The 26,248-nt window shown below is 43.1% G+C and overlaps 1 protein-coding gene across 3 annotated transcripts; it reads left to right on the top strand.

Moving 5' to 3' along the window:
* Nucleotides 1-590: 590 nt before the first annotated feature.
* grm1a (glutamate receptor, metabotropic 1a) lies at nt 591-25,904 on the top strand. 3 transcript variants are annotated; one of them, XM_089022031.1, is made up of 9 exons: nt 591-1,409; nt 2,170-2,973; nt 5,404-5,653; nt 15,880-16,115; nt 16,789-17,035; nt 17,350-17,518; nt 18,446-18,572; nt 19,795-20,731; nt 22,452-23,323. In XM_089022031.1, exons 2-9 carry the CDS (start codon nt 2,274-2,276, stop codon nt 22,519-22,521), a joined length of 2,736 nt encoding a protein of 911 aa, XP_088878157.1. In that variant the 5' UTR covers nt 591-1,409; nt 2,170-2,273; the 3' UTR covers nt 22,522-23,323. The 3 variants fall into 3 exon arrangements, with proteins under 3 accessions (XP_088878157.1, XP_088878155.1, XP_088878156.1); XM_089022029.1 differs by lacking the exon at nt 22,452-23,323 and adding an exon at nt 23,333-25,904 and having other exon boundaries at nt 592-1,409; XM_089022030.1 differs by lacking the exon at nt 22,452-23,323 and adding an exon at nt 23,368-23,625 and having other exon boundaries at nt 592-1,409.
* The last annotated feature ends 344 nt before the right edge of the window (nt 25,905-26,248 follow it).

Below are 26,248 nucleotides of genomic sequence, written 5' to 3'. Positions count from 1 at the left end.
GCATGTTTAGGATAGTATACATTGCATCATTATATTACATTACATAACAGTGACGTCTTTACTGACAGAAAGTCGGTTCAGGGAAGAGATTAAGTGGGGTTTCCAGGCCAGCTAAACACGCAACAATTATTGCAAATGTGTAGTCCAAATATGTTGACCAAATAAAATCAATCACAATGTAAAAAAAAAAGAAAAGTAGATGGATTTGAATCAACTTATCAGGATTGTGATACAAACAAGATTGTTGCTCTCATTCTTAAGAACAAATCACATTAACATTCATTTTTGCGCACAAGAACATCAATGATATCCTGCTGCCATTGTTAAAGCGCTATATAAATCAGCATGAATTGTAATGTATAATGCAGTTAATTATCGATTCATATTACTCTCAATGATTTTACTGGATGAATGACAGAAGTCTGGGTTTCTGTTGAACATGAGCGGTTATGCTAACTTTGGCGAAAAACAATAGTATTGTCGGATGTAAAGAATAGTAAACCAAAAATGTGTTAAAAAGAAGAAACAAGTAGCAAAAAAAATCTTTAAAAAAACAACGACCTTGTCGTTTAATTATTGAAAGAGCTTCCCACTCTCCGAATTGATGCGATCGCTCTATTTTATGGACTGAAATGCCCTGTAGTCCACACGTGAGGTCAGTGTTGCTCCATATACGGTGACGTGACTCCCAAACCCACCCAAAAACGCTATTTGGATCAATTTGAGGAAGCTGTTAATCTAATGGATGAACGCCAGATGGCACAATGAGACTGTGGGCTGCTGTCCTTGGTGCTGAATTCCAGTCGACGTCCTACCACCTTAGATCTGTCCCCATTCAAACCCTTCAAACGCCGACCATATTAACATTTCTGAAACTGCATGTATTTATGTAATAAGAATGACTACACTGTCATGAATTAGGATTTTTTTACTTGCATGTTATGCTTCTGAGGTGTGTGAGAGACCTCTGTGGGGAACGGGTGTAAGAGAAGACACTGAGATGGATGCAGAGGGAGTGAGAGAGAGAGACTAAAAGAGCTGTGGTGTAAGAAAGAATGCTTGAGGGTGCAGGTCGTAAATGGTTCAAGGGAGGGTGGGAGCTGTGCAGGAGTAAAAATTGGTGTGGATTACAAAGAGACAGACAGACATTGCCATGGCCTATTAAAGAGCGATATGGCTGAGAGAGAGATAGAGAGAGGGGGTGGGTGGGTATGCATGGTTAAAGAATAGAGAGATTGAGAGAGAGAGGGAGCGCTATAATGCGTGTCTGTATGTGCGTGCACTGCTTGTGAGATAGTGAGAAAGATCTGCAGATGGTTCTCTGGGAGAGTGAGAGAAGACGAGCGCGAGAGAAACACACGCTCAAGAAGACGAGCGAAGGAGGCACGCGGCATGTCTCAAGGATTCAGGTAAGTTTCTTTTTTCTCCACGCCTCAAACGCCCTTTCGTCCTATTTCCACCTCAGCTGCATTTGCGCGGGTGAACAAGCCCCAGCAAGGCACCCGCGGAGCGCCTTTTGTCGTGTTCGAGGGTCGCCTCAGTCATGACAAGGCGAGCGACCAGATCCGTCATTACACTTTTACGGATGCTCTTCGTGCTGGTGTCGTCTGTTCATTGTGGTGGAATTCACCACGCGTTCTTTTTCAAATCCACAGCATCCGATTTACTCCAGGCAGCCACGGGAATGTTAAAAATCAGGTTCAGATTCGGACCTATCGGCGACTTGATTTTTAAATGTGCCAATTTTTGTCCCTGTGCAACTTTTGGAGATTTGTCATCTTGCTGCTTCTTTTAAATGTGGACATCATATGTTAAAATGCATAATTTATAACGTTAAGCAGATCAAATTGTAATGTGCTGAAAACAGTGTGATGGCAAAATGTGTGTCAATCCTGAGAAATGAGTCATAGTCAATAGAAATAAAACATGGAAGGATAATTTGAAAGATTTACATTTTTCCAAGACCACTCTATTGTTGGGATTAAAGTTATTTTTTTTGTCTATGGGGCGATAAACCACCAGCCAACCACTCCAGCTCAATACAAATGACCATTTGTTTATTTTTCTAAATGTTGACTCATGTTCTGACACTATTCCAGTTTATGGTGCAAAAATCTACCGAGGTTGACTTGTGAAAAGGTATTTTTTTTCTCTCCTGCCCCCGTCTAGATGCGCGTCCTCGTGGTGCAGGCGTGGCGTCCGCAGGTGGCTGGGATAAACGCCGACGTGACCTCAGCTGCTATGCGCGCCTCACCGGCAAAGGCCCGCTAAAGATGGCTCCCCTCGCACTGCTCCTGCTCCTCGTGGTGCAGGCGTTGCTCTCCTGCCACGCCGCCGGCATCCACGAACGGGCCGCCGTGCCCCGCGCCATCTCCCGCTCGGTGGCCCGCATGGACGGCGACGTCATCATCGGCGCCCTTTTCTCCGTCCACCACCAGCCGTCGGCAGAGAAGGTGGCGGAGCGCAAGTGCGGCGACGTCCGCGAGCAGTATGGCATCCAGCGGGTGGAGGCCATGTTTCACACCCTGGACCGCATCAACGCCGACCGCCAGTTGCTTCCCAACATCAGCCTCGGCTGCGAGATCCGTGACTCGTGCTGGCACTCTTCCGTGGCGCTTGAGCAAAGCATCGAGTTCATCCGCGACTCCCTCATCTCCATCCGGGACGACAAGGATGGCTCCAAGTGGTGCGTGGACAGCCAGTCCCACTCCAGCCAGCCGCCGCCCACCAAGAAGCCCATCGCCGGCGTGATCGGGCCAGGCTCCAGCTCGGTGGCCATCCAGGTGCAGAACCTGCTGCAGCTTTTCAACATCCCGCAGATCGCCTACTCGGCGACCAGCATCGATCTGAGCGACAAGACGCTGTTCAAGTACTTTCTGCGGGTGGTCCCGTCCGACACCCTCCAGGCCCAAGCCATGCTGGATATTGTGCAGCGCTACAACTGGACCTACGTGTCTGCCGTGCACACGGAAGGTAAGATCGTCTGTCTGATTTCTCTTACAAATGATCCATTTCGAATCTCGACTTCAGCTTTTCACACCTGGAAGTAATCCGAAGTCGTCTGTTTATGGGAGGGTTCTTAAAGGATCCCCCAAAGGCCTTTTGTTCAGGTCTTGAAGTCGTCCACATCTTCAAAATAAGTTCCTTGATGTTCTTTATGGCCAGGAAGTGCCAGATGCTCAGTACATTGAGCCGCATTTGCAAACGTAACTCAGCCTAAACGCAATCTTTTAGGTTTGTTTTTACGCCGCAAACACATTTAGAACCTCTTCAGACTACAATTACACACAAATACACAATATCACATGAAATGACACATTTTTGACTTTTGCTTGGATATGGCACAGTGACTGGTTAACTCATTCACTGCCAGACATGTGCAAAAATATGTCCACTCCAGTGCCAGGGTTTTTGTCATTGTCACTTGAATTCCAGGACAAACAGAACTACATAACTACATAAACATTCAATACAGCGTTAGAAACCTTAGACTCTTTTCTTTCACCAGAAAAAAATGTTAATTCCTAAATGATGGGTCTGGAGTTATATGAGCTCGAAATGAGGGCAGCTGTCCAAAATACAATGCAATACAGACATATTGGTTTATATAGCGCTTTTACAACAGCTGAAGCTGGAACAAAGCGCTAAAATTTAAAAAGTAGAAATTTTGCCCCTTGTGGAAAAGAAAATACATTGCCAGAGTCCATGGCCAGCGCTTTATCAGCACCCAAGCATGAAAAAACAAACCCTAAACAAATTCAGGAATGGCGCTCTACGTCATATTTTCAATTCCCGAATAAATATGTGAATGGCAGTGAATCAGTTAAAATTATCCTGTCAATTCATAATAAAAAAAACTCATAGTTATAAAATGCGAAATAATCACAGCGGAGTTTTACGAACGTGGGCAATAATGAAGGTTTTCTCCAGATAAATATAAATGCAGTTCGGGTTGCCACGGCAACAGTCAAGGCTGGCTGTGAAAGACTCCAGCCAAGTACCTGCTCGGATGCTGCTGTTGTACTCAAACGGTCTGTCTTTTTATGCGCACGTAAATACTTGGGGAGAGTGACAGTAGTCAGTCAAAAACACAAAATCGTCACATGATGCCTTTTATGTTTTCATCCGCAAGATTTGTCCTGTTAATTTCTTCCTGTGACAACACTCTTTGATTGGATACGTATGTGCGTATAATCCAGCACTGCGGCTTTATGCTCAATCCACATGGCGACACAGCCGACCACGTGGATGGAGAAGATTTAAGTGAGGACAGGGGAAAAAAGAAAAAAAAAGCTTTGCTGGGTTTCTTGATTGAGATGCTGTGCCAGTGCCTTTGATTGCATCGGGCTAAAATCCCCGACGCTCATTATCACAGGATCAAATCTGGGCTAACAAGACTGAGCTACAGGCCTTTTCATACGTGGGCAGGCATGTATTCATACATTTTAATTAGGAATGGACATTTTAAAATAAATAATATTAGGATGATGACTGTATTTTCCACATGATAAGCATCTCATTTTCTTAAAAGTCCACCTTATAATCAGATGCCCCTTATATATGGATCAATATGAAGGAAATCCAAGATGGCGCCCGAGTAGGCAGCCGTCAGGAAGTGCTCTCACAACCCTTTTTTTGTTGTTGTTGTTGTTTTTGTGTTTTCTTTTGTCACTTTGTGTCGTTGTGCATCAAACGTGGAACCGATACAGATTGTTTTTCAGCATATTTGGCCATGACATTCATCAAGGACGATACAGTGCTGATTGGTGGTGTCTTTTTAGCAGCACGAACTATGCCAGCACTGTTTTTGATTGGGAGGAATGTCAGTGCCATTTGACTGTCAGCTCTGGGCGATTGTGCTTTTTTTGCGCCTGTAATGGCGAGCATTTTCACAGCCCCCCTTTGTTCAGTGGAAACGTCAGTGCTGTTGGACATTTTATTGACGCGGCTTGGAAGTGGTGCGGATTTACGTGGGACAGGAAATGTGAGACAGATGTGCACATTTTACCATGACGTCCCTGATCCATTGGTAAAAAAAGACGCTTTGATAATCTCCTCTTTAATCTAAAACTGCTTCATGCAAAAAAAGAGGGTGCAGAAAGGTTTTAACATTGAATGACGTTGTCGTATGTATGTTTAATTTTTTAATTTGTTCTTTTGAATTCCAGATGGCGCCGCGACAGTGGCTGTCTTTTCAGCAGCTCTTGTATTTTATTTTTCTACTTCTTTCTTTCCTCTCCCTTCCATAACTTTGCTGCTGTGAAATGTAAATATCTTCACTGCGCGACTAATAAAGGCTAATCCAATCTAATCTAATCTAATCCAATCCAATACTTTATTTTCTTGGACGTAGTATTTGAAATGTTTTTTAATGGTTGTCTAATGCGCTCTGGGGTTCCACAGGGAACTACGGCGAGAGCGGCATGGAGGCCTTCAAGGAGCTGGCCTCCCAGGAGGGTTTGTGCATCGCCCACTCCGACAAGATCTACAGCAACGCTGGAGAGAAGCAGTTTGACCGCCTCCTGAGGAAGCTGCGCGAACGGTTGCCCAAAGCGCGCGTGGTGGTGTGCTTCTGCGAGGGCATGACCGTACGTGGCCTCCTCATGGCCATGCGGCGCTTGGGCGTGTACGACGAGTTCCTTCTGGTCGGCAGGTACGTGAATAGTATTCAATGTCGATGGCGAACGGGTGACGCCGTGTTCCCTTGTAGGCGCGTCACCACGGCAACAAACAAGGAACTGTGTCATAAGAGCATTGGAATCAGAATCATCTTTATTGGCCAAGTATGTAGAGAACACAAGGAATTGGTCTCCGGTAGAGCACGCTGCACAAGTATCATCATAAAAAAATTGCAAAGACACACTATACAGTTATATTTGGGTTACTTTTTAGAGAGTTAATGGCTAGAGGGCTGTTTAAATGTCTGCTGTGTTTGGATCGGTAGGAAAAGGTGGTGTGCAGGATGCGCAGGGTCCAGCTTCCGTTCCCTTGTCTAGATTCTTGCAGTGTGCAAGTCTTCGAGAGTGAGTAGGGCGGTGCCAATGATTATTTTCCACCGTCCTAATATGCAAATTTCCCCATTGTAGGACGATTAAAGGCTTTCTGATTGTGATATATTACCTTGTGGAATATTAGTGGGTTTTAACAAGGCTCGATGCTTGGTCCATTTTAATATGAATGTCAAAGTGAGTGGGTAGTTAAGATATAGAGATAGATACCAGCAGTTTTCCACTTTGTGCACATATTTTTATGAATATCATCGACTTTATGGCAAGTGCTTGGCATAAAAAAAACAGCAGAAGAAAAGGTGTGGCATTCCACAGGGCTTCCTACTAGATCCCCCAATTTTACAATAACAGCAGTTTTGCTGTAATATCTATTTGTAAAATATGGACACACGTGCCCAAACACACACTTCCCACCTCTACAGTTAAGTCTGTGTATTTTGAGGAATGGTTGTGTATGAAGTTTGAAATTCTGTACTGTATTTTTGGTGCAAATATTGCAACGGTTGTGACATCAATGATCTTCCCTTCATCCAGAAGAACCTCTTTTCTAGAGCATATCCCAAAGGAGTAGGATAAAGTGTGTGTGTGTATGTGTGTGTGGGGGGGGGGGGTGATGTGTGCTGCTATTCTGTCTCTCCGTTTATATGTTGTACCACGTATATTTAATTCATCCCCGCATGTTTAAGATGCCTGCCCGGGGAAGGCACTCATTCTTTTCCAATGTGGCTTTTAAATTATCCATCGTGACGACACTCTCGGGATATGAGTTCCTTTTCCTGGATTCATCTTTTTTTTTCTCCTGCGTCCATCGGCGATGGGCTGAGAGTTACTGGGCCAAGGTGGGTGGCGTGGGTGGGAAGTAGGTCTGCAGTTTAGCTTTTTGCGGATGGTCTCCGTGGATGGACGACAAGCTTGCTTCTGGGTCAGAGAAAAAGAGAGAATAACAGAGCTGCGCTGACATGCATGATAAGTTGTGTGTGTGCATGTCATGAGCAAATGAGTGAAACAATGCGTTTTGTTACGAACGTCACTGTTTACATTGCTCCGGTTAAGGTGGAAGTATGGATGAAGAAGGAAGAAGTGGCCCTGGGGAAACACTGACTCGAGGCACCGGTGTACTTTAATTTTTGTTTAGAAAGGCAGACTATGTGCAACTGTTTCAGGGGTACTATGAGCCCCTTTGCCCCCCCTTCTAGAACAGCTACTGGTCTGTTATTTTTTTTTAACTCATTCACTGCCATTACCGAATTTACTCAGGAATTGAAAATGCGACATGGAGCGCCATTCCCGAATTTGTTCAGGTTTTGGTTTTTCTTGCAGGGAGATGCCGATAAAGTGCTGGTCAGACCTCTGGCAATGTTGATTCCTTTCCACGAGCAGGCATCATTTGCTTTTTGTCAATGTTAGCATTTTGTTCCAGCTTCAGCTGTCATTCAAGCGCCACATAAACCAACCACCCTTGTACAGTCACCCACATTTCAAGCTCATATAACTCCAGACCTTGAATGTTGCTGTAGTCCTAAACTCAATATTCTGTGGGTCCTGGAATTTGAGTTAAAATGACAAGAATCCTGGCACTGGGGTGGACACATTTTTGCACGTCTGGCAGTGAATGGGTTAAGAGTGGGAAGAAGGATACAAGTACATAACAGGGTGGGGGGCGTACCTAATGAGCACTCTCTGGTTTTATAGTTTCCCTTCTGCTTATAAACAAAATGGAAGCAATCCCTGCCGAGTTGACTGTTGTGATCATGTCTCAGGAGCTTGTTGTGACAAAGCAGTTACGAACCGAGTAGATGAGAGGAAACAATGGTGCCATTCTCGTTCTTTTGTTGTTGTTTTTTATTGCCGGTGGAAGTCATTCAAATTTTGGCTGATCATTCCGGGGGGGCAAATAAAAAATGGAGGCTGTCCAATAAGCTGCGTGAAAAGTGGTTTTGGAGGGCTTTTGTTTTCACCGCCGGGCGCCAGGCTGCTCTTCAGACAAGAGCCAGGTGTGCCGGCTGCTCGACCCACACAAATTCACCGGGCGACCCGCAGACAGCTCTCAGCGCCAGGCTTTGCATCCACTCTGCTCCCGAGTGTCTCTTGTCTTTTACCTCTGTGGGATGTCACTCAACAGTTTGCCTCTGTGATCTAGCGTCTTGTGTTTCTGTCATTTGGACTAATGGACAGTTTATTCAGCAGCATGGTGAACTATGTTAACTCATTCACTGCCAGACGATGTGCAAAAATGTGTCCACTACAGTGGCAGGTTTTTTTTGTCATTTTCACTTAAATTGCAGAACTCATAGAATATTGAGTTTCAGAAATACATAAACATTGAATACATCATTAGAAACCTTAGACTCTCTTCTTTCATCAGAAAAAAAAGTTATCTGGGTATGGAGGTATCTGAGCTTGTCCAAAATACAATACAATGCATATTGATTTATATAGCGTTTAACAGCAGCTGAATCTGTAACAACGTGTTAACATGAAGAAATGGCATATAATGCCCCCTCGTGGAAGGAAAAAAAAACATTGACAAGGCCTGACCAGCGCGTTATCGGCAAAAACCAAAACCAGAACCAATTCGGGAATGGATCTCCACGTCACACTTTTCAATTTCAAAATAAATTTTGTAATGGCAGCAAATGAGTCGAGCCGGTGTTCCTCATAAATCAAAATCCCGTGACTGTAAAGTCTCCTTGAGAGTTTTGAAAGGCGCTTAGAAATTAAATTTATTATTATTACAAATGCTTCCTTACTATATGGTCATTGAATAGTGTTATTTTTTGCTTCATAAAAAAAAATATCAACAAATGTAAAATATTTATAGATTAAGCGGTCACTTCAAGGAAAAAAAAACATGTTGTTTGATTTAAAGTTTTCAATGGCAAATATTTGTTTGCGTTTTGACATATCCGGATTTCATCTTAGTTCTTAGAGCGAATTAATCACAAGTATTTCTTCTGTTGTACAGCCGTGGTTCACCGAAGAACACAAAGTATAACATGACACCTGCGGTCTGTCTGGTAATAGACGTGCTTGCAGCAGATGTGAGAAATGATGCAGAATGAACACCCAGTTTGGCTCATTGCAATATTAATTGTTGGCTTTTTTCATGTTATATTGAAGGTTTTTGCGCCAATTTCTGTCGTCAGGGTGATAAGATTGAATTGTCAGAAGACATTGACCTTTATTACATAACCTGAAAAACGTCTGTGTGAGCTCTCAGTCATCCATCGATGAAAAGGTTTCTTCATCCTTCATCTGTACTTCATTGAAGGTGTCGGACGTTTCGATTCTTATCTATGATGCTTCGTCAGCGAACTAAAGTCTTGCTGGTAGTTTCGGCCCTATATATATCCCCACTGTCCAAACTTGGCGGTGCCAGACTCTGCTATGATTGGTCCCTGCTCTCAGTTTGGGGGTAGCAGAGGACTACTCACTGCGTCTCCACTGATTACTTCTATTGTCCTGACTGACGAGTGGCCTGATTGCCCTATTTGCGCTGGTATCACCTCATCAGCATAATGAGTGTTGCCTAAGCAGTCTGTTGTACAAACGATCCAAATTGAACCTCACACCACCATGTCGGTTTAGTGAAGGATTTTGCTGTTTTATGAAAATAACTTCTTTTACTCCCCTTTCAAACCATCAATTTTCTTTCACTAAGAGTTTAACCTCATTGTCGTCAAATGAGTGGTTGCTCGCTGTTAGGTGCATATGTACTGCCGATTGAGGCCCACTAGTATTATCCCTGCGATGTTGATAACACTTCCTAATATCAAATGAAAAATGTAAAATGAAAGCTCCAATTTGATCACAATGGTAAACTGTACATAGAATACACTGGATCGACAAAATATGTTCTTCATTTCATCTTCTCAAATAAGATTTGTTTTTTCTTGTTTTGTTCTTTTTTTCCCCCTTAGCTGCACAATGAATACCAACAATCCCACGTAGTGTGCCGCTCTCTAATGTGCGATGAGTCCTTCCTCCCCGCGTACTATTCTTAAATATTCATTTGCCACCTACTCAATTATCTCAACACCAGCTTCTTCTCCACCAGCTTGGTGTCGAACCCCGCCGCCGCTCTCCCTTTCTAATGCCCTTTCCGAGGCGCTTATTACTAAACATCATTTGCATAAGCTTCTTTTCCACATGTAACACTAATTTCAACACAGGCACCATTTCCTTCGCCCGCCTCTGACAAAGGAATGTTCACGTTGTACCTCTTTGTGTAGCGTTGACGTGACACACCATTGGAAGTGACGTGTAATTACTTTGCTGCTAAGAAAACTGCCAAACACGTCTTGTGTGCTTGTAAGAGCTCGGTCCGGGTTTTTGCTTTGAGCTTGAACGCATAAAATATTCCAAAGTGAGAGCGCAAGAGAGATGGAAAAAGAGAGAGAAAGAGAGCGCGAGAGTGCTAGCATGACACATTTAGCTGTTTCGTTCACCACCATCTCCCAGGCTTTCATCTCCTCACCATCTCACGGAAAAGCAAGCGGAGGATGTGGAATGGTGACAAGTGGTTTGGCGAGCGGAGATTTTCATGCTCTACACTCACAGCAAAGTAAACATCGTTTTAAAAACACTAATTCAAATCAATATGAGTCTTAGGGGCCTGTTTTTGTGCATGTGGATGGACGTTTGCGCCGTTGTGGGAGGGAACACAGCTGACTTATTTGTCATGCAGTCGGCAGTGCTTTCCAAATATATCTATTTTCATTTTCCTGTTCCATAAATGTTATTTTCTACACACATCCCACCAACTCCTTCATTCCATGCACATTGCAATAAAAATGGTGGGGTGCTTTTGAGCCGCCATCGTCTCGGAAATGTTGTTTCAGCTCATGACAGAGGGGCTGGCGGGTTTGTTTGGCGACGGATCTGTCACTCAGTCTGTCAACAATGCTGCAACAATACGGATGACGTGTGGGGGGAAAAAACAACACAGGCTGTAATTATGCATCCAAGAATAAAAGCCTTGCTCAAATGAATATTTTCAAAACCCTTTTGCTGGCCAAAACAGCAGCACCTCCATAAACTATCTAAACTTTTATTTTGACTCTGCCATGCGGGAAAAATCTTTTCCCTTTTCTTCTCTTTAAACGTACTACTCACGCAGGTCCTCCAAGGAGGAGAATAAAGTGCATTTGATTAAAAATCCGCCGTGTCAATTAATTCATGGCTTCATAAATATACAAATGAGAGCGCCAAACCGAATGTAGATCATTGGGGGGAAGAGCTTGGAGAAAGCCGTGTCACGGACGGATGATCAGAAAGGCGCCTCTTTCCAATGGCAACCGTTGTCAGTTAATAATCTCAAGAACCGAAAGTCACTCAGAAGGATATTCTTGCCTGAGGTTGCAAATTTTACTTTCGGAGATATAACCGACTTGAATAATTCACATTCAGTCTTTGGGAAAGAGGAGAAATAACTGGGATTCAGATCGTACTGCCATGATTAGCCTGAGCCTTGGTCCTGTTTTTTTTTTAATCATGAAAACTCATATCGTCAACACTTTTTGCTGCATTTCTTTTCATATACAGTGATACCTCAGATTACGAACTTAATTGGTTCCCAGAAAGTGTGTGTAAGGCGAAAGTGTGTCTTCCAAATTTTAATTTCCCATAGGAAACCATTAAAAATTACAATAATCCCTTTCCAGGTCCCCATAAAACATAATTTTCTTCTAAATAAGCCTTAAAACTACACAAAATATACCTTATTTTATGTATAATAAATGTGCTATTGTATTGTAATTAAATAATATAAACTGTACTATATAATAAAGTCGTTTTATTTACCTTTGTGATGGTCGTTGATGTAGTTGCCTCTTGATGATATCTGAGTGAAGTTGCTGTGCTTTCTCGACAATAATACCCTCACACACGGTCCCCCACTAGCTGCCTTTTGTTAATCCAAATCAACAGAAGTTTTTCAACCTCTTTTATTGCCTGAGACTGTTGCTGAGACAACACAGAAACACCCTTAGCCACACGTAAGAATGGTCGATTTAGCATACTGGTACTAAGTCAAACAAACGTACACCTTGTTTGTGTTTTTGGATGATCTCTTTCTTCTGCTCGACCATAATTTTCTTTTGTGTCCTCTTCGGCTGAAAACTAGCCTGTGGTGGGGTCTTTTTCGGTCCCAAAAAAAGCAAAAGTATCCACTTGATGACAAACCACGTCTGCCACGTATGCTCTCAGAGAAAGGGTGTGTGGAAAAGTAATCCGGCAGCCACGGTGGTGCTGTTCGGCAATGTGGTCTGGTGTTCTTCCACCGAAAACTAGTACTCCAGCCATTGTGGCACTCCGTGTGTTTCCTGAAAACTAGTGCGTATGCCAAGATTATATTCTCGCAAATATAATGTTTGTAAGGCGAAAAGTTCGTTAGCTAAAGCGTTCGTAAGCCGAGGTATCACTGTACTTATACACATAGTGTTCCTAAGATGAGACGAATATTTCTCATTTTCATTCATCTGTTGGCTATTTAACCAATTTCAAAGAGTTTCGTCGTCCATTTAAAGACAAAAAAGTTGAATACATATACTAGAGAGTACTTTGTGTACTTCAAAAATCACTGTTGTTTATTTACTTTCTGATATCGGCATCATGACATGTCGGCGTTCACATAGGTTAGTGAACACTCAGAACTAATTGTAGATGGAGACTGCCGACGTTCCTCAAGGCTCCGTACGAAGTACTTGAATTGATTGGAGACTTTCAAACTAATGAATATATATATATATATATATATATATATATATATATATATATATATATATTCCACAAGGCTCAGTGGTCCGAAAGGTGGTGGGAAGGTTGCGGAGGGTCCAGTCAGATTTTCGACGCTCTTGTCTTGAATATTGCAGTGCACAAGTCATCGAGATTGTGTAGGGCGGTGCCAATTATTTTTTTCCGCTGACTTGATAGTCCGTTGAAGTCTGATTTTGTCCATTTTTGTGGCGGCCTTGATCCAAACGATGATGGAGGAAATGTTCTTTATTCTTCATATGTTTTAATTTTCAAACGCAATTGTGAAAGATCCTGTGTGTAGTTTTGCAATTGCGATATCAACAATCCTTCCTTCAAACCCTCATGTTGTTGTGGTGTGTACATTTTGGGCGACCCCCCCCCCCCCAATCCGAAGAGCATTACAGCTCAGCTACTATCAACCGTTCTGCCCATATAATATATCGCCGCAGCCTTCTGAGCTCTTCCTGCTCCGAAGGCTCTTTGGAAAGAGTGATAGAGGCCATTACGGTGTCATTGTAAATGTCTCAGAGCGCGCTTAATCGGTTCACAATATGTGCTGGCCAAGCTTGGGCGGAGATGACGCTTATTTATCACGGTCGTCCAGATCCATCGATCGGATTGATAAGTGAGGACAGTAAACACATTGGATCGTCCTTAATATGAATTGGCAAAAGAACTCACATTGTGCACCAAAGTATTGAGGACGATTATAATGTAGAAACTCAATCATGTTTTTCACAATAAAACATTCATGCTTGGTTGCTTTCCACCATTGCTTCCTCGACATAAAAACTTTCTTTTTATGTCCTCGAAACAGTTAGAGGAGGGATTTTTCATGATAGTTAGTTTTTATGCTTCCTTATCCAACCAACCGTTTTTCTAATAAGGGTATTAAAAAGGTCGCTAAGGTCATATATAGCGATTCTGAAAATTATATATGACAAATGAAACTTCATTAAATGCAAAGTAAAAAAACAAAACTTTCAGACTGCAAGCATGCATTTCTTCAGTTAATACAAGTTGCAAAAAACAATCAGCTTTGCTCCAATTGAGTAATAAAAGTGCTCCTTGGGTATATCCGCCGCATGTCGTAGCGTAATGGATCCTTCGATAATGCCACGGCGAAGCCGCAGCGCTCTCAAATTGCGGCAAAATTAAATTCCGTCGCACAAGTAGATATTACCCCGGTGGTCCAAAAAGAAATGATGAGGTTCTGCCCCCGCCACGTTGAGTTCAGCGCCATCCTGAGAGAGCAAAGTGAGAAGATGTCATTTTTGCTCGAGAACACATTCATGTCTCCAGTGCCTCGTGAATTATTTCTGCGGCACCGAGTTGCTCTTCTTCTTGCCGCAGATTCTCCTGTGCGCCTAAAAAAAGGAAACCCGTCTCCATTTTTCACTGATTAGATCCAATAGGAACGTGTGCTCACAAACTGCAGTTTGAAATTGATTATGAGTCGAGGACATATACTTTTTCTATACACCATGACGATCAGTCAAGATATTTAAACATAAATGGTGCAGCAGCACATGTAAACTTACAATTAAAAAAAAATACTGACAAGGATATATTCTTTATCTTCTACAGAGAAAAAAATCACCAACGTCTTTTAAGAAGATAATAGGACAGGAAGACGATCAGGCAGAAGCACCTGGAAGTATCTTTTGCCATCGGAGATATGCTTCAGTCCAGTTGTAAAAGCCTAGATCGCGCTCCATCAGTCTTATATTGTCTTGCATTTGATTGTGTGCCTACGCTTTCTTTGATGGACACTAATTAAAGGCGGAAATGTCTGACCTATACACACACAAGCAGACGTGTCCTTATATGTCACCCCGAGCATTTGAGCGTGTGCCCATTTGTGTGTGTGTGTGCGTGTGTGTGTGAGAGAGATAATTGCTTCCACAGTGAGTCATACCTAATTGGCGTGTAGACGTCAGTAGCGCAGGTATTAAGGCTGCCTCCCACCACGGCTCAGGGAGAACGAGCAGAGCCCAGAGCGCTTGTTTGTCTTTTATTCGCCTGTGTCCTGTTGGCTGTTTTTTTCCCTTTATTTCCTTTTTAGTGCCTACTGGCATATTGCATGACCAAATGAGCTTGTTAGGTAGAGTGCAAGATTACGTTAGACTGGGAAGCCAAGAGTCACGGTTAGCGGTGTCACTCTTGACACGTCTGTGTCAATTGACAGGAAGTTGCCACTGTTCACCTTCAGCGTTTTGAAGAAGCCTCGTTCATTCCAAAGTCGCAACAACTAAATTGAAGACCTTGAAACGTGATTTCACACCTTGTTAACTCATTCACTGCGAGACGATGTGCTCAAATGTTTCCATTCCACTGCCAGGCTTTTTGTCATTGTCACTCAAATTCCAAGACGCACAGAGTATTGAGTTTAATGACTACATAAAGCTTCAATTCATTGTAAAAAACCTCAGTCAATACTCTTCTTTCATTAGAAAAAAAGACTAAATTCCTAATTTATATGGGTCTGGAGTTATCTGAGCTTGAAATGGGGGCGGCTGTCTCATATACGATGCAATACATACATATTGATTTATATAGCGCTTGAACGACAGCTGAAGCTGTAACAAAGTGCAAACATGAACAAAAGGCAAATGCGGACCCCTCGTGGAAGGGAAAAACATTGCCAGAGGTCTGACCAGCGCTTTATCGGCACGCCCCGCTAGAAAAAACAAAACCCGAACAAATTTGGGAATCCCGCTCCACGTCACACTTTTCAATTCCCGAATAAATTCAGTAATGGTAGCAAATGAGTTAAATCTCTGCTGTGACTGCTTGAGAATGCCTCGTTGCTGGCTCTGAGTGCATGGATCTCCCATAGAGAAATGTTGTTTTTATTGAACAAAAGTGTCTTTGTTTTAAGATCATCCATCCATCCATCTTCCATCCTTCTGTATGTCCGTCCGTCCATCCATCCAACAAGGCCAATGTGAGCTGCAGCTGGTGTCCATCCTTGTTGACATTGGGTCAGAAGAGAGGTACGGTTCCTCTGCTTCATCAGGGTTCAGCGTTTGGGTCCACAGATTCGTTCAAAATGGATTTTCCTGAAAATCTAATACAACGTAAACATAAAATACAATTATCTGTCTCAATACAGTGACGGTTGGGCTGATCGCGACGAAGTGGTTGAGGGCTACGAGCAGGAAGCCAAAGGTGGCATCACCATGAAGCTTCAGTCCGCGGTGGTCAAGTCGTTCGACGACTACTACCTGAAGCTGCGACTGGACACCAACACCAGGAACCCCTGGTTCGCAGAGTTCTGGCAATATCGCTTCCAATGCCGTCTGCCCGGCCATCCTCAGGAAAATAAGAACTACAAAAAAGTCTGCTCCGGTGAGTGGAAGCCATGGGGCATTTTTTAATAGAAAAACCCAACCGTCATCTTAAATGAATTTTACATTTTTCCCTTGACTTTACTAGCTTCAATAAAAATGACAATTTTCTGTTTTTTTCTGCTTCATAATTCCTTCTCTTTGCTCTCATAAGGTGACCATGGTAAATTTTATAATTGTTATCAACACTGTTGAGTCACAAATCAAGTACAGTCATTTTTTGACATTTTTTTTTTTAATTAATGAATTTATTTTTAGACCTGCAGCGTGGTAAGTACAACTTCTTACGCACTTGTGGTCATGGGAACGGCACAGTGTGAGCACTCGATTGTTCAATTTGGTTAAAAATGTGTAATGTCCTTCGATGGTTGGGTTGTCATCGATTAAAAATGGACACAAAAAAAAAATAGTTTGATCACAAAGCAGGTATTCACTGACATTGCACCTTTTTGTTTTCTACTCGGTATGCATGATGTTTTTGTTGCATCATTTTTTTAGGTGTATTTTTACATAATTATTGAATCTGGACCACTTCCGAGGCATGTGCCACTGTATTTTTGTTCCAAAACATAGATAAGCTCCACTACCTGATCAATCACAGCCCCAATCCCACATTTTTGAGATGTCACTGAAGAAAATGGAACGTTTTGTTTTGTCTTTTTATCCCCGAACAGGAAACGAGAGCCTGCAGGAAAACTACGTTCAGGATAGCAAAATGGGCTTTGTCATAAACGCAATCTACGCCATGGCCCACGGACTCCACGACATGCATAGGGAACTATGCCCGGGCCAGACAGGGCTGTGCGAGGCCATGGACCCCATCGACGGCAGCAAGCTTCTCGATTACCTGCTCAAGACCTCCTTCAGGGGCGTCTCCGGAGAGGACATCTACTTTGACCAAAACGGAGACACCCCTGGACGGTAAAGAGCCAAAGCACACCCCTCCATGCAAAATCTGGCCAGTCGTAGAGAAAGTATTGAGCTGCGAAGGATGTAATTCGATGAGACCACAACTGATTAAGCGCATCGTCCACAGAAGGGCGGCCGCTTTCATCCGACTCCACTCGAACGGACAGCGTTTGACACTCAAAACGCCCCGGTGTGTCATTTCTTTGTCGGCTGGAAGTTCGAAACAGACCATTATCACGCTTGACATGTTGCCATGACGTCAGATCAGACGGAAATGTTATTGACCTCAGAGATCCCAGCCCAACCTCGTACTCTCGCCGTTTCAGGTACGACATCATGAATCTGCAGAACGTAGAGCACGGCCATTACGACTACATTAACGTGGGCTCCTGGCACGAAGGGGTTTTGAGCATCGATGACAACAAACTATGGATGAACAGCAGCGACATGGTGCGCTCAGTCTGTAGCGACCCGTGTTCGAAAGGACAGATCAAGGTATGAGGCCTATTATTTTTTTAGGGGGTTAACTGTGCCACAAACTTGAATAAACCAAAATGTCTCGAAGGAGGACACAAGGAGACACAAGGAGGACAGAAGGAGAGGATCAATAGCCAATTAGTGCTTGTAAATCGTCTTTAACTCGAGAGTGTTATTGAACAAGCATTCCGGTAGTTTATTACTCATTCTGCTGTTCGCCTTTCATAGTTTCCAGCATGCATCATCGTATACTTCCATTCGAGCCTTTTAAACATGATTTTTTGGGGGTGGGGGGGTAAGTTAGTCATCCCTTTGTCCTCCTTGGTAATCATCCAAACCATCCTTGGCTGCTAAAGTGACTGCTTGTTTCCTCTTTGTCCAGGGACACAATGTGTACAGCATTGGACATTTGTCGGGTAGTTGCTTTCTCGCCAATCTGTGCGATCGTATTTCCGCAAATTGTCCTATCCTAATCCTCTAGTTGAATCAACTCACCTTGAATATACGTCACGGAAGGAAAAAATTGCCATTAATGCGTTTAAAATCGAATTATACAGTTAGCCATTTTCCCGGATATACACAGTGCGAACCATTCGGTTTAATCGATGAACGCCGAATCTTCAACAGGCACCTCAACAGTTTTAGAATTCCATTTAAATAAATCGCTGCGTTCACCCAAGTTTGGGGACATGACCTGATTTTCCTCATCTGGCGCTCATTGTTTTGAGTCGAGCTTTACACTAAGTTCCCCTGAGGGAGGATGCATCGTCTTCTCACTTTGGATCCTGACCCACTTATCACCCTGCTTTACATATCACGACGCAGGCGCAGAATGCCGGAAAAAAAGAACGCCGTCCTTGTCCTATAAAACGACATATCAACAATCGTCAACTTGATGAATTAGGACGGTGTAACAGGAGGGGGGGCTTGTTTGTGTCTTGGCAGGTGATCAGGAAGGGTGAAGTCAGTTGCTGCTGGATATGCACCACCTGCAAGGAAAATGAGATTGTCCTGGATGAGTTCACATGCAAGGCTTGCGAACTGGGATGGTGGCCCGCCGACGACCTGGCAGGTAGGTGATCCCAAGCCGCGAGATGTTTTTGTTGGGGTGTCTCATATCTTGATAGTTTGTAACATTCAGCTGTGTCTGATTTTGAAATTTAGTTCGGATCTATATATTTTTCATGGAAAATAATTATAATAATTTTGATGCGCAAAATGTTTTCTGTGTGAGTGAGATTAAAAAAAAAAATATATATATATATATATATATATATATATATATATATATATATATATATATATATATATATATATATATATATATATATATATTTGGTGTGTGTATGTAGGAGGTATTTTGCATTTTTGGGAGGCGGCTGAAGGTTTTTGGCATGTGCGGGTATAACATGTAAGGTGTGGTTTTGGTGTGTTTTGGGGGGGAGTTTTGGGGAGATTTATTTTGTCAGTGTGAGAATTTTGGGGTGAGTGTGAACGGTTTTTTTCACGCTTGAAATTTTATTTTTGTGGTGTGTGTGAGAGTTTTTGTGGGGGGGTTGAATGTGAGATGTTTTCTTGGTGGAAGAGACAGTAAGCATGGAATTTTAACGTGAGTTTGTTTGCTTTGTTGACATTTTTGAGTGAAATATTTTTTCCTGACCAATGAGGCTTTTGTGTGTGTGTGTGCGTGCGTGCGTGTGTGTGTGTGTGTGTGTGCGTGTGTGTGTGTGTGTGTGTGTGTGTGTGTGTGTGTGTGTGTGTGTGTGTGTGTGTGTGTATGTGCTCTCGTTTCTATAATGTTGTGGGGTCACAAAACTGTTTCCACAGTCACGTCCTGGGGAGCATTTGACATATGGGTCCAAAAACTAAAACTGGACCCCAAAAAGAAAGCATAAAAAAACGTTACAGGAGCTGCTCTGATGGTGCCTGTGAATTTTTTTGCAAAGGCCCATAAGTCACGATATTTACTGATTATGTTTGCGCGAATGGTGCCCAGTCGCTCCCGGTGTGGCACTTCGGTGCAATTGCACTGACTACTCCGTACACACACTTTGCATATGCCTCGCCCATTTAGTCCCCAAATGGAAGGATTTTAATTATTATTCAATTAGTGGTGTGTTGTGGTATGTGTGAGACAGTTTTTTTCATTTACAGCAAATGATGACTTTTTTTTCATTACGTTTAGAGAATTTGGCCGCATCAGCACTTCAGTGCCTCATTCTACCAGAAACAAATTCCCTTGTATTTACTCTCCCTCTTGCGCAACTCACTACTCACTCCATTTTGTTTTCCAGGCTGCCAGCCGCTTCCTCTGAAGTATCTAGACTGGGCCGATGTGGAATCCATGGTGGCGGTGGCGTTCTCCTGCGTGGGCATCCTCATCACCTCCTTCGTCACCTTCATCTTCATCCAGTACCGCGACACCCCCGTGGTGAAATCCTCCAGTCGAGAGCTATGCTACATCATCCTGGCGGGCATCTTCCTGGGCTACATCTGCCCGTTCACCTTAATCGCCAGGCCCAGCGTTCCTTCCTGCTACCTGCAGCGACTGCTGGTGGGCCTGTCATCGGCCATGTGCTATTCGGCGCTGGTGACCAAGACCAACCGCATCGCCCGCATCCTGGCGGGAAGCAAGAAGAAGATCTGCACGCGCAAGCCACGCTTTATGAGCGCCTGGGCGCAGGTCATCATTGCCTTTATGCTGATTAGCGTCCAACTCACCCTGGAGGTTACGCTCATCATCCTGGAGCCGCCCGAACCGGTCAAGTCGTACCCGAGCATCCGCGAGGTCTACCTCATCTGCAACACCAGCAACCTGGGCATGGTGGCGCCGCTGGGCTACAACGGCCTGCTCATCATGAGCTGCACCTACTACGCCTTCAAGACGCGCAACGTCCCGGCTAATTTCAACGAGGCCAAATACATCGCCTTCACCATGTACACCACCTGCATCATCTGGCTGGCTTTTGTGCCCATTTACTTTGGCTCCAACTACAAAATCATCACCACCTCCTTCTCGGTCAGCCTCAGCGTCACCGTAGCGCTGGGTTGCATGTTCACGCCCAAGATGTACATTATCATCGCCAAACCCGAGAGGAACGTCCGAAGCGCCTTCACCACGTCCGACGTGGTGCGAATGCACGTCGGCGACGGCAAGGCAGCCGCCGCCTGCGGAACCAACAGCTTCTTCAACATGTTCCGAAGGAAGAAGGCCGTGTCCGGCAATGCCAAGTGAGTTTGCTCTTGAGTTATTAACCCGACTGTTCTGCGAGTCCAGTGGTGCCTTGAGATATATATATATTTTATGATATTGAATATTAAGTGCTATTTTAAAACACAAACACATATTTTTGTCAGATTCTGTTCATTCCAAGGACAGATGATTTGCCACGAACTTGTTTTGAGTTCAGCGTGTACCCGCCGAACAAATTGAACTCATATCTCAAGGTGTCACTGTCAAGATGAATGCTCAAATGATTCATTTGGACGAACAGTGAAGTATCCGGGGTTGAACAGAGCTGAACATTTTACAGTAAATTCCACAAAAGCTGTTTTTTTTTTCAATTCAATATAGTTTTGATTTTCATTCAAAGAGCCAATTATTCACATGTGAGACTAGGTGTGAAGCAAAATAACTCATTCACTGCCAATCACGCATTTATTCGGGAATTGAAAATATAACGTAGAGCAACATTCCCAAATTAGTTAGGGTTTTGTTTTTTCTTACTTGGGTGCCGATAAAGCGCTGGCCAGACTTTTAGCAATGTTTTTTCTTTTTCACAAAGGGGAAGCATTTCCCTTTTTTTCTATGTTAGCGCTTTGTTCCGACTTTAGCTGTTGTTAAAGCGCTATATAAACCAATATGTATGTATTGCATTGTATTTTGGGCAGCTGCCCTCATTTCAAGCTCATATAACTCCAAACCCATATAATTTAGGAAATAACTATTTTTTTTTCTGGTGAAAGAAGAGAGTCTAAGGTTTATTACGTTGCATTGAATGTTTATATAGCCCTAAAACTCAATATTCTACGGATCCTGAAATTCGACTGACAATGACAAAAACCCTGGCACTAGAGTGGACACATTTTTGCACATCTGGCAGTGAATGAGTTAAAAGTGGCGCGACGTCTGATAAAGCAGGAGGTCGTTTTTTGGGGCGGGTTAGGAAATGCAATATGTTGCATTTGTGGACTCCCAAAATGCTTCATTTGAGTGTTTGTGTATGATTTCCGGTTGTGTTACTGTACTCTTCAGTGTTGATCTATGCTTATCAAATCAGTATTGGCTAATCAATAAGGCATTGATGCAGAGGCCATTCAGATGGATCCAAACTCCCCTTTTTGACGTGTTTAAAGAATGCAGAGTAAGATTTCAAAGTCATAAGATTGACTCTTTTTGAGATTCACAGCAGTGGCACAAGGATACTTTTGTGAAGTAAGGAGTTGGGCCCAGTTATTGTTTCGTTGCTGTCTCTCACCCCTGCTGCAGTATGCCGTCCCTTTTTAACCCCCTTAGATAAGCAGCCTTTTAGCAAACGTCCATTTATCTCCCTTTTCTGACGGGGCTGTGCTTGCAAAACGTACTCGTAGCTAAGCAGACCGCGGCTTGCGTGAACCCAGTTTGGCGAATGGCTGCCAGCTAGTTAGCATTTTAGCTTGTGAGAACCAAATTCATGCAATGCTTTGTGCTCTTTTTCGCAACAAAAATGGGCCACTGTAGCAACGTATGTAAAAAAAATCTAATTCCAACAATCTTTATTATAAAGCAACTCAGATCATGAATGGTTCTTCAGACTTTGGTGAACCAGTTTTCTTTCTTGTGTCCTCTAATTGGGTCATGATGTCTGATTTCTTGAGTGCCGCAACTTTTTCTGTCCATTCAAGGTATATTGGGGTTATGCCCTGCACTTAAAAAAAACACAAAAAATATGACTCCTTTTTTTCCCTGAAGTTGGCTGCTGTTGACGCCAGCCTTTCTCTTCTCTGCAAGTTTTGAAAAGGACATGACTCTGGCTGGGTGACAGGATATCTTTGCCTTGTCACTTAAGAATTACATTTTGCCAAAAAGATGTCAGAAGCTTGAGCGATAATAGCTTCTTAACAAACATCAACAACAACAATAATCACACAAAAACAGAGTATGAAAATGAAAAAGTTGGTCCTGCACTAGCAAATATTGTGCCCCCTGGTCAAGTGGGAAATAATGACTTTGCACTACGAGCATGGCATCGAGCTAACCCACCAGACCCCCCCCCCCCGTGCTTCCGATTGGCCCCTAATGAGTGTCATATTTGACTTTTGGCAGCATGAACACCTCTGACTAACCAGCCGGCGTGCACCAACCCTGCGACATTTGTCCACTAACCCCCTTCCAGGCAGCGCTGGTCGACCGAGTGCATTCATTTTAGCTGACTCATTAAGTCCGTCTGACATTGTTCTGTCCATTTTGAACTGGTAATTGGAAAACAAAATAAAAAAATGAACAATTAGTATTTTTTTCATTGACATTTCATCTTTAGATTAAAATGCAGTGAAAATTGTTTATACCTGGAAATGTGCATGAAAAATGTTTGTAAGAAAAGGTCAGATTTTAACTTTTTTGATGTTCTATTTATTGCCGATGAAAAATGGAAAGAACAAAAATAAATAAACGGTTCATGAGAGAAGAAATGATCAGAGATCATAATGAGGTGCATTGCGTTGCGCCGTACATTATGACTCATGGGAGCTCCTAAATGTCAGCCATGTTTGTCTTGTGTTGCTTTTCCGGAGCGGCCGCCTTTTTTTTCCCTCCCCCGAGATGGTAACTTGAGTCTTTGTCTTCGTTCGTAGTTCTAACGGCAAGTCTGTGTCATGGTCTGAATCAGGTGCAAGACACCCTCCAAGCGGGGGCAATGTGTGGCACAGACTGTCTGTGCATGTGAGGAAACAGGAAGCCGGCCTGAATCAGACGGCGGTCATCAGGCCCCTAACTAACACCCCCGACCCCCACAGTTGTCAACCCCCTGCCGCCGCCCGCGACCTTGGCACAGACCCCCTCCCGCCCCTGCAAGAGCCACCACCAGGCGAGGACAAGCGCCACCCCGGCCCCTTAGTGGAAACGCACCGCTCGCACGCCCCAGTCCCCCTTACCGGTGAGCCGTTCATGGAGCTTTTAGCGACACCCCTCGAGGAGGGGGCGCCTTCGGAGGAGCAGCTGGACCTTTTGCATGATTACATTTATGATGCCAAGGACGAGGGGGCGGACGGTCACAAGCTTCCCCTGGAGGACACCTTAGCACTGTCCCCCCCGTCGCCCTTCAGAGACTCTGTGTGTTCTGAGGATTCCACCCCAGGGTCCCCTTCCATGGAGTTTATTCTGGGGGGTCCCCACTACAGCGCCCAAGCGCTCCGAGACTTTGCACACAGCTCCTCGACACTGTGAGAGCAAAAAAGGAAATGATGCACAACATTTGACAAGTTTTGATTACTTCTACTTCTTTGTTTATTGATATGACCATTTTGCTAGCTTCTTTTTGTCATTCTGCTTACATGGAAGACACACATCGAAGAAAATGATGGTGTTTGGAATCGCTCGACGTTTACTTTGCACTAAATAAGGTTTTTATATGTATGAGTAATTCCAATACAGTAACATAGTAGGACTATATGTTGGAAAACAAAAACAACAACAGTGCCAAAACTCGTCAGTTTGTCATGCCAAATTCCCATCAGGTACTGTGCAAAAGTATTGAGCCACCTCCTCACAGCAGCCATTTCTGATTAACTCATTCACTGCCATTCACAAATTTATTCGGGAATTGAAAATATGATGTAGAGCACCATTCCCCAATTTGTTCGGGTTTTGTTTTTTCATGCTTGGGTGCCGATAAGACGTGAGCCATGGCCTCTGGCAATGTTTTTTTTCTTTTTCACAAGGGGGCAGCATTGTTCCTTTTTCCATGTTAGTGCTTTGTTACAGCTTCAACTGTTGTTAAAGCACTATATAAACCAATATGTATGTATTGCATTGTAGTTTGGACAGCCACCCTCATTTCAAACGTATGTAACTCAAAACCCATATAATTTAGGAATTAACTCTTTTTTCTGATCAAAATAGAGAGTCTAAGGTTTCTAACACTGCATTGAATGTTGATGTAGTCCTAAAACTACATATTCTGTGGGTCCTGGAACTCAAGTGACAAAAACCCTGGCACTGGAGTGGACACATTTTTGCACGTCTGGCTGTGAATGAGTTAAAATCTTAAATATAAGCTTTACAGACAACACCCCTATTTTGGAGGCGCTGTATTTTTTCATTCAGACAACCTAGAGATAACCAATGATGCTGTTTTCATTTTTTTGTGTTTTTTTTTTCAATTCACAAGGGGAATAAGCAGACTTCTACTGTATTTGCAGTGTGGTGTTTATTAATTCGGGTGCACATTGAATAATTGAGGCATGGTGTCTATGAGAGAGAGTTAAAAAAAGAGCACAATACAAATGAAATATGTATTTTCCCCTTTTTAATTCACCTTCGCTATCACATACAATCTCATTTCAATATACAAAGCGCTGATTGTTTTTTTTTTCTTTCAGAAGTACAGTAAGCTGCTTTGATTTTCTGCATCTCGCAAGGTGTGATTGTCATCAACAGAACCACTTAGCCTCTTTCTGTGCACTGCAGGAGGACATAAAATGTGCCAATACGTACACTGTAAGTTGCAGGATGAAATTTGCTTTCGACACAAGGCTACTTTGTTCTTTTCAGCTGTGTCGTGATAAGAAGGCATAAAAAAAGAGACAAATTAATCGTCGTATTTGTAATGCTGTTAAGCCATCTCTTGTTTTTTTCACACAGGTGGTATGTTTGTAATACAGATACATGTTTCTATATTTAGAATGTCCTGTCTTAAAACAAAAAAAAAAAAAGAATTTATATGATTGCTTTTCAACTTTTAAGCTAACTTGTATCCTTTCAGAAAAGTACCTGCAATGGCTAGTTGCTTGATGTAATGGCATATTTAATACCATCTTCAATTTCTTATACTTAATGCGCAATCTTATTGGTAAGAGTAGAAGACTTTACAGTACATGGTGCCGGTGTATTGTATTTCCAAATGTTTTGCAGTCTATTATAGTGATGGTTTTTATGTCTTAAAAAGTATGAAGCACAGTGTTGGACAACGTTTAGGATGAGCCTAGGCCTTTATGTTTTGGACAGGTGAATAAGGCTGTAAAATAATGATAATACTAATAAAAAAAGGTTTCAATGGAAAAATCATGTGATTTAGTATTTGCTGCATCTATGTGGAGAAAGCTGGAACTCTATGGGTTGTCCTCGTTGTTGTCAAAACTCCAGCTGAAGTGGAGGGCGTTTCCCTCCAGCAGGCACACATGTCCCTGATCAAAGCCTTGCCCAATATTAAAGGACTGCTTATTGTCTCTTAGATTTATTGTGCTCCAAAGTTGCATTTGTCATGGGTGCTCAAATTGCTTCTTGGGCAATGGTAGAAAGCAACGCAACCGCCGAGGAATTTGGCGAAAGATTCGCCAATCAGAGTTTGCGAAAACTTTTAGTTTGTAAAAACTCCGAGCAAGCCTTAGGTTGCCAGCTCGAACTCTGATTGGTTAAAACCGTTTCATCGCAATTGGTTTTTATGCTCCAGGGCCTACAGAACTGATTGTGAAGGCATCCAGGTAGATTTCTGACCCCGGTAAACAAATGATGGCTGAAATGTGATTAATTAAATGCTTAAATAAGAAAAC

This window comes from Hippocampus bargibanti, linkage group LG19, assembly GCF_051943395.1.
Source record: "Hippocampus bargibanti isolate YZ-2025 linkage group LG19, ASM5194339v1, whole genome shotgun sequence".
Taxonomy (NCBI): domain Eukaryota; kingdom Metazoa; phylum Chordata; class Actinopteri; order Syngnathiformes; family Syngnathidae; genus Hippocampus; species Hippocampus bargibanti.
The sequence above is the reverse complement of the archived record's forward strand: the minus strand, read 5'-3'. Positions and strand labels throughout refer to the sequence as shown.

What these genes read in the sequence shown, in the direction of transcription:
- grm1a (XM_089022029.1), top strand. Translation starts at nt 2,274, where the DNA reads ATGGCTCCCCTCGCACTGCTCCTGCTCCTCGTGGTGCAGGCGTTGCTC. An exon ending in GAGTTCCTTCTGGTCGGCAG is followed by an intron (nt 5,654 to 15,879) that starts GTACGTGAATAG and finishes GTCTCAATACAG; the next exon opens with TGACGGTTGGGCTGATCGCG. An exon ending in GCCGTGTCCGGCAATGCCAA is followed by an intron (nt 20,732 to 23,332) that starts GTGAGTTTGCTC and finishes CTTCGTTCGTAG; the next exon opens with TTCTAACGGCAAGTCTGTGT.